At 44.3% G+C, this 8,965-nt stretch overlaps 1 protein-coding gene across 4 annotated transcripts in view; it reads right to left on the reverse strand.

The window, feature by feature from the left end:
• Positions 1–285: 285 nt before the first annotated feature.
• Positions 286–8,965, reverse strand: part of LOC129841361 (teneurin-3-like) — a 527,857-nt gene continuing 519,177 nt past the window's right edge. For 3 of the 4 annotated variants that reach the window (XM_055909600.1, XM_055909602.1, XM_055909599.1), the window contains 2 exons: positions 3,228–3,326; positions 286–1,400 (listed from right to left, as the gene is read on the reverse strand). In XM_055909600.1, the coding sequence (XP_055765575.1) occupies positions 1,088–1,400; positions 3,228–3,326 (412 nt within the window). In that variant the 3' untranslated portion in view covers positions 286–1,087. The remainder of the gene's footprint in view (positions 1,401–3,227; positions 3,327–8,965) is intronic. The other variant, XM_055909601.1, reaches the window with a different exon arrangement.

The raw sequence follows: 8,965 nt of genomic DNA on the forward strand, positions 1-8,965 counted from the left end.
ACACCTGTTGTTTATGAAGCCTGTGATAAACAACATGTGGTTTGTCTCTCTCTACAGCAGAGATTCAACAGAGTGGATGAGGAGGCAGAGAGTTCCTTCCCGCTATAGCTGAATGTAGTGCATGGTGAATACTAATACAATCAGATTTCTCTCTCTCACACACACACACACACACACACACACACACACACACACACACACACACACACACACACACACACACACACACACACACACACACACACACACACACACGCACGCACGCACGCACGCACGCACGCACGCACACACACACACACACACGCACTCTCTATGAGCAATAGCTGCTGCATTTGCTATCTATCACAGCTAGTCACAACAACTGGATAGAGGCATCGGGGTACTGTGGCAACACACTCCTGTGTGTGTGTGTCAACAATACTCCTCCGCGCCAGCTGGAAACTGAAACTATTCAGGGTTTATAATCAAAGGCTGAGCAATCACTGTGCTTGTTTAAGGCTGAGCAATCACTGTGCTTGTTTAAGGCTGAGCAATCACTGTGCTTGTTTAAGGCTGAGCGTGTGTCCAATGTCAGTGATAGGAAACGCTGTCGCTATCAGATTGGCATTTACAGCGCTGTCGAAGGAATGTAAACTAAAGCAAAGCGGAAGAGAGCCCTGGGGCCTCAGCGATAGACAGCTGTGGTTGGTTACTGCTTTGTCTAAACCTTATGTACCCGTTTGATGTGGTAGATGCTAGATTTGGGAGAGTGTGGTTTTAAAATATTGGAGTTGGTCACCTGAGGTGACCTTACAGTGTGCGATCGTTACTGAATGGTTACCCAATTTACTTTCACAGCTGATCCAACGGTTACCTACATTATGTTAGATCTTAATTTGACCAGTATAGTTACGAGCAAAAGAATACTGCAGCAACAGGATTTTTACATTTAGTCCATCATTTTGACTGAAAAAGGCTACATGGAAATACATGAAATACTCTTAATGTAACCATGTGTTAGTGTGCGTTATCAGTGAATTTGTCAATCATGTAGCTCATCTGCATTCAGGAAAATTCGCAGTAACAAAAGAGTGTTCAAATTAAGATCCTACATCTGTATAAGGTATCCACTACAGAGTGAGTGTGAGTGTAGGTGTTTACACAGTAGCAGTACTATCCTACCTATGCAATAGCAGAGCAGGACAGACAGCAGGACGGACAGTCCCACGGCGCTGAGAGCAGTGCATCTCCACGAGCAGTACTTGGAGGACTTCTTAAACTTGAAGGCGGAGCGGGAGAGGGTGTTTCTGGGTAGGGGCCGCGTGGGCGGCGAGTAGACGGAGCCCGTTGCCATGGTGTAGCCTGGAGTAGCCGTGCTGAACAGAGGGGTCGTGCCGGTGCCTGTCTTGAAGAGGAAGTGCCTGGAGAAGAGGAGAGGAGAGAGGGAAAGAAAGAGAGAGGGAGAAGGAGGGTGAGAATGGAGACTTGACAAAGTAAGAGATTGAATGGATCTACATCGGCTACAAATTTCTAGCCTGGTCCCAGATCTGTCTGTGCTGTATAGCCAACTCCTGTATAATGGTCATTATTTGGCAAGATCGCATAAACAGATCTGGGACCAGGTTTCTGAGGTTCCCGTTTAAAACACAAACAAAGTAACAGCTACAGTAGCAAATGAACTAGACACTTAGTAGAAACTAACAACAAACAAACATTGAAGGCCTGTGAAGTCTAAAAGAGGAAGCATATGAACACGGAACAGACAGAGCATTCCAAAGATGTTATGGAAAGACATACAAGGACTGCGGTTGTATTTTTTAAATAAAAAATCCCCGTCCTGCAGTACAAGTAGGATTGCCTAAGAGACCAGCTGGCTTGAGGTAATTACCAAGGTCAGCTATTTTAATCAAATGAATTAGTGTGTGTTTCTACTAGAGACTGTGTGCGTGTGTGTGTGTGTGTGTCACTGCTCATTGATTGAACCAGGGAGCAAGCCAGAGGACAGAGGGCTTCACTCTAGTTTCCAATCAGACCCTGGAGTGTGTTTGAGGGTGCTTTACTGTGTGTGTGTGTGTGTGTGTGTGTGTGTGTGTGTGTGTGTGTGTGTGTGTGTGTGTGTGTGTGTGTGTGTGTGTGTGTGTGTGTGTGAGAGAGAGAGAGAGAGAGGGTGCGTGAATGCCCTTGTTTGTGTGTGTGTGCATGAGAATGAGAGTATGTGCGTGTGTGTGGTGTGTGTGCTCGCGCACCCTCACACACACATGCATACACCACATGCAGGTAAAGCTGTTTCTGTGATTGTGAAGTAGATCTCAGTACATGAAACATTGAGTATGAGAGAGAGAGACACACACACAGAGAAAGAGAGAGAGAGAGGGGGGGGGGGGGGGTTTAAGTTGAATATCCACACCCCGAGGGACAGGGATACGTGTCGGAGTGGCAGAAAGAACGGATATTAAAACCAGGGAAGTGATTACTTCACACTTTAAAAATCCTTCAGAGGTGACGTGTCCTTGTTCAATTTAGTTTGCTACTTCCTCGAGGAAGTAGCTCGCCCTCACTGAAAACAGCTAAAACCCAACAAAGTGTGGGCCAGGACTGACAAACCCATCCCTGTATGTTTTTCAAATGTAAGCTTCATCCCTCCCCCTTTTTTTTGTCACTCGCCAACCATGCCAAAGCCCAATTTGGATTAGCAAACAGCAAGGCCAAGGTAAGCAATTCTCCAAAACAGGATTGGTTTAATAGTGTCTTTTGTCTTGCTTTAGACAAGCACACTGACAAGAAACAAGCATGGACACATCAGACAATGGGACAAACAGAGCTGATTCTAGCTCTAGAACCCGCCAGACAACACTGAGCCCTTCCATCCCGTTACATGGCAACGTCTTGCTGCTGTGACACACTGGGTGAAGTCCGGGATAAGATTGAGGGAATCTATGTGAGAGGGTTGATAGGCCAAAGAAGGCAGTAGCTATACAAAGGCTTGCATCCCAATAGCGTTACAATACGACCCTAAGGCATGCTTTCTACCCAGTGTCCCGTCTTACAGTGTGTCACCAATAAAGTTGTCGAAAACAAATGTACATGGGATTGGACGTGTGCGTGATGCTAATCCCTCTGTGTGTGTGCTTGTATTCGGCTCAGTGTTGCCAGGGGTTACACGGCGGCTGGGGTTTGGCACCATGCGTAGAGGAGGACGACAAGCGGAGGGGATGGACGCTCAGAGAGACTGAGATGGAGGCACGTACCCATCCCCATAGGCGCCTTCGTGGCACGCGGGAGGGAACACATCCATCTCTATCAGGTTGTCATGCCCGTTTTCCAGAACGGCTTGCTTTGCTAATTTTCTACATGAGGGAGATGGAGATACCAGAGACATAACACAATTAGAGACGTGTGTGTGTGTGAGACTGTGTGTGTGATCAAAGTGTATTAGTATACAACACAATTAGAGAGAAGGGAAGACTTGAGGAGATCAGTGTTATTGCCGACGTTATTAGTTTTGGCAGCCAGACACGTCGACACACACACAGAGCGATGGGGAGATAGTCCCCCTGTGGACCTGTCTAGCAGACAGGTGTCACACAGACACACACAGCATGCAGGGTTGGAAGAACACACACACGCGCGCGCACGCACGGGCACACGCCGTTTCGTAAGGACACACACTCTCATCAGGTCCCAAAAGCACACACTCAGCCACCTGAGCATGCACACAGGCACACACACAGGCACACCTACACACACACACACACACACACACAGACACAGACACAGACACAGACACACACACACACACACACACACACACACACACACACACACACACACACACACACACACACACACACACACACACATTCAATATACAAGCCGAAGCCCTCGATCCAGAGAAGTGACACATTCTAATTTCATTTCTATCTCTTTGTGTATTTTTCACTTTCACTTCTCTTTCACCTCCTCCCTCCATTTCCACAGCGGCAGCAGAGGAGAGGAGAGGGGGATAGATAAATGTGTGATGATGAGAAGAGACAGTGGCGGTGCGATCTGAGATGGAGGGCCTCGGAGGGAGGAGACAAGAGGAGAGGAGTCTTTTATTCCCTCCATAAAGCAGGCTGTTTAAGGCGACGCTTGCAGAGTCAATGTGTTCAATTGAGTTGTGGATAACCCTGTTATATAACCCTGCTATAGGCTCTTACATACCCCTCTCCTCTCTCTCTCTCTCTCTGTACTAGTGGTGAGAACAGCCAATAAAATATACTGGAGCCAAACCAGAACAATAGTCTTTTATATGTTATTAAAGGGATAATAAGTCTCTCTATTTCTCTTGTTACATTTTTTTATATTTTTTATTAGTTATCCCGTTTGATATTGATCACTGCACTGTTGGGTAGGGCTTGCAAGTTAAGCATTTCACAGTACTCATGCATGTGAACTTAAAACTCTTTCACCCTCCCTCTCTCTCTCTCTCTGATGAATTGTCCAGTTATACGTCTTGACCACGCATACCCTGACCTTAGTGACCTGTGCGTCATGGCAACGTAGCCCTCCAGCCCAGACTGACCCTACTGACCTGGCCAAATGGAGATATAACGGCTCTCTCCACTCCCATCTCACCGCGAAGCACCACTCCAACGTCACACGAAACCACTGAGGGAGTGTGTGTTGAAAAGCGTGTGTAAGCGCTTACTCAGATTTTGTATTTCCTTGTATTGTTTCCTTGTATAGATTTAGGTGCCTTAAATGCACTTTAAATCAAGTTTTATTTTGTGTGTGTGTGTGCGTGTGTGTGTGTGTGTGTGTGTGTGTGTGTGTTTACTACCCATTTGTCTTCTTAGACTTGATTTATTTTACCCGTACATACACTACATTGGATATGCGATAGGCACTTCAGTATTATTTATGACCGTATCAAATTGCCAGGTGTCTGGATTGCATGGTTTATGTGCAACACATTCCAATGATATCTTTCATATTTCATTTTGTGGAAAAGTGAGAGAGAGGTGGAGAGGTATTTAGAACAAAAAGTCATACCTCAAATAGAAAATCTGATATGTTTGTTTAAAAAACAATGTGTGCGTTCTTATCAATCTCCTAATTAAAAAGACAATTCATTCGAATGAAAACGGATTCTGTGTTTATGGGAAGAAATTGGGATACTTTTTAATTGAATTTAGCTACCTTTTCCAGTTCAAAAGGCTCCTTTCAACCAAAACATTATCTCTGTTCGCTCGTATCAGTGAAAAGATAGATAGAGACGAAGTCTACATGGAAACGTGGCTGCATTTAAAAACGTTTTGAAACTGTAATTAAATGTTCTGATTAAAAAAAACAGACAATGATAATAAAATCTAGACAAAGTTCAATGACTTCTTCCATGAGTATTGAAATCAAACGGCAACAGAGGATAGATATAATTGCTCTATCCATTCGATAGCATCTCTGTGCCCGATACCTACACTACGGGGCCAAAAGGGTTTCTCAGCGCTATTATAGTGGGCCAGTCGCAACCAGTTTCCTTTGGCATAAAGGATTTGTAGAGCGACTGCAAGAGCAAAGGCACGCATGTGGCGGGGACCACCATTGTTAATTGACTGGAGGTGGCCTGACGCTGAGCAGCATTACTATGCTAATCCCCCCCTATCTCCTTCCACATCTCCAGAGCTCTCCAACAATGGGCTGAGGAGAGAGACGCTAACATTAGCATGTGGCCATAGAGACAATAATCTTAGCGTTAGCATGTTGACATATATAAGCATTAGCATAAGGCCATAGAGAATAAACAGTTTGTTAGCAGTAGCATGAGGCCATAAATAAGCTATATTAGCATTGAGGTCCTAAACACGCTAATGTTAGTGTTAGCATTGGGACATATAGAAGCTATGTGAACATTAGCAGGAGGATAGAAAAGCAATATTAGCATTAGCGTGAGGCTATAGAGAAGACATGTTACCATTAGCATGCGGCCATACTGTACAATAGCTAGAACTAGCAGGTTAGCTACGTTAACACATTCTATAGTTTTCCCCCCCATATCCATTACATTGAAGGGAAGTTAATGCAACATGGCAGGCTCAGAGAAAAGACAAGAGGCTGAGCTACTTTGAGAAAATAAAGGGGCGGGGGAATCATAGTTGTCGTGAAATCTAGGTGTTGAGTTGCAGACCGGGCTAATGAAAGCTGATCCAGAGGTAGAGAGGAGAAAGGGATGGAGCGGCAAAGGAGTGTGTGTGTGTTTGTCTATGAGATGTGTGTGTATGCAGGTGTCTCTGTGTGTCTATGATGTGTGTGTGTGTGTGTGTGTGTGTGTGTGTGTGTGTGTGTGTGTGAGACAGGCGTGGGAGGCAGTCCTCTGACACAACAGGTGAGAATGACAATGAGTCACGGATTGGGTGATGAGGGATTATCACCTCGGAATGAGACCTTTCACACTCCTCCCTCTCTCATCCTCCCATCTCTAACCTAACCCCCTCGAGTACCCACACACCCTTTTTCGATCCCGACTGCTCGCTCTCTCTCATGTTATCTACTTATCCTTCATCTTCCTCTCCACCCCTCCTTGTCCTCCACTCAGACCTCTGACATGCTATACCCATCATTCCCTTATCCCTCTCTCATTCACAAAACAGCTCTCAAACACCTGGGCCTCCCACTCCATCCATCTACTTTTTAACTCATTTAAAACTCAAAATCTCTCCACTCTCAGTATGTCCCTCTCCAAAATTGTCACTTCACATTTTCATTATCCTGACATAAGTACTATCAATCCACAAAAAAGTACTATGTAATCCACAAAGAAATACAGAAATATAAAATGAAAGCTAAAAGGTATTAATTCGATGACTACAGCCACAAAGCTGCAGGAGAGCACAGACATTGAAGTCTGACACCCTAGCTTGACTTTGAAAAAGTACCAGTGACAGATGACAGAAAGAGAAGAAAAGTGAAGAACCTAGCCCGTATCATCAGCTCCTTCCTATAGGTGTATGGATATTTGCCAATGTCCATAATTGGCATTCATGGGATGGTGATGCTATAGCTTATCGCTCACAATGTTACCGGGGGCAACATTGATTTAATCCCCCAGGCTGTAAATATTTGTACAAACTTTATTAGCTAGTCGGCTCACGAACAGGACTGGAGAACTTAGCCTACCTTGTGTTTCTATAGATAGTCTGGGGCTGGTGAGGTCGGGGGCTGTGTGTGTGGGTTAGCTAAAGGCATACCACAGTTGGCGTGTGTTTAGTCTGAAGAGATTAACCTCAGTGTACATATGATAGGCCGGCTGTCCGTCTCCTCTCTCTAGGAGCTATGAGTGTGTGTGTGTGCGTGCGTGCGCGTGCGTGCGTATGATTGTGCCTGTGTGTGCGCGTCTCTCTCGCTTTATGAGCTAAGGAGGAATATGGCGTGACGAATTCAAGTAAGAGATACTTTCAATAAATGAGAGACTTTAAGAAGCAGTTGATCAAGCCATTACAATGGTGTTGGATCTAACGTTCTCATTTGCTCTACGTGATAGTGGAATAATGTGTCTTTGATGAAAAGCGTGTCTCTCTGATATTAACTGAGTGTTTGAATGAAATAACCCCTGGGCAGTACATACTTGCCACTCAGACTGAAATCCAGCCAGTGAAGCCGTGATATAGCGGTATCAGCGTTAAGTTATGGATCACAATCCTGATTTGTATGCATGTCTGTAACACGGTACAAATCATTTACAGAGACTTTTATTACAGTATTATCATTAATAATGTTGTTTTGTTTTCCAAATAGAGGTCAAATATTCACATTGTTGATATTGCTGACTTAAAAACCTGTTGTTGATATACTGTCACAATGAAAAGTGTAGTAAAATACAGTATATTGTCATCAAAAAGAGCAGTTAATCACTGTTGGAGATTATTGTCTTTCTGCAGGGGAAGTTTATAAAGCTAGGTTAGGTTTATGGCAAAGGCTTTAATTACAGTCTATTCTGGTAGGCTGATAACAAGGAGACATTTAAGTGACAGACACACACACACACACAAATTTGTTTCCTAAATCAGGGTTGTCGTTCACACCCTGCTTGGCATCATTTCCTTGCTCTCAGAGGCTATGTTTAGAGTTGTTGAAGTTGTGTGTGGTTGGGATTCACAGATGTGGAAATGTGTGTGTGTGTGTGTGTGTGTGTGTGTGTGTGTGTGTGTGTGTGTGTGTGTGTGTCGGGGTATATAAGAAGAAACGCTTTTGTTATTATTCACTGACCATGCTGAGAGGATCCTATTTATGTATAGAGAGTTATTCATCTGCAGACGTGAGAGAGAGAGAGGTCTTTGAATGCATCAAGCACCACCATGTTAAGGGGCCTGTGACGTACATAGGTTCTAAGGCAGACATTTAAAACCTCTCAGAGAGAACTGAAGCTCTCCGTCACTGAGTGGAAACAGACTCTATGCAAGATCTCAATAGGAAGAGACAACAGATGAAGTAGCAAAGGTGATGGAACACTAGAACACTCAACATGGCTTTAGATGTAATTGGTGAAAGGAGCTAGCTAGCGTTAGCTATAGTGTCTCCTCAACAGGGCTTTAGATGTAATTGGTGAAAGGAGTTAGCTAACGTTAGCTATAGTGTCTCCTCAACAGGGCTTTAGATGTAATTGGTGAAAGGAGCTAGCTAACGTTAGCTATAGTGTCTCCTCAACAGGGCTTTAGATGTAATTGGTGAAAGGAGCTAGCTAGCGTTAGCTATAGTGTCTCCTCAACAGGGCTTTAGATGTAATTGGTGAAAGGAGTTAGCTAACGTTAGCTATAGTGTCTCCTCAACAGGGCTTTATATGTAATTGGTGAAAGGAGTTAGCTAACGTTAGCTATAGTGTTTCCTCAACACGGCTTTAGATGTAATTGGTGAAAGGAGTTAGCTAACGTTAGCTATAGTATTTCCTCAACAGGGCTTTAGATGTAATTGGTGAAAGGAGTTAGCTAACGTTAGCTATAGTGTTTCCTCA

Source organism: Salvelinus fontinalis, chromosome 42 (assembly GCF_029448725.1).
Source record: "Salvelinus fontinalis isolate EN_2023a chromosome 42, ASM2944872v1, whole genome shotgun sequence".
Taxonomy (NCBI): Eukaryota; Metazoa; Chordata; class Actinopteri; order Salmoniformes; family Salmonidae; genus Salvelinus; species Salvelinus fontinalis.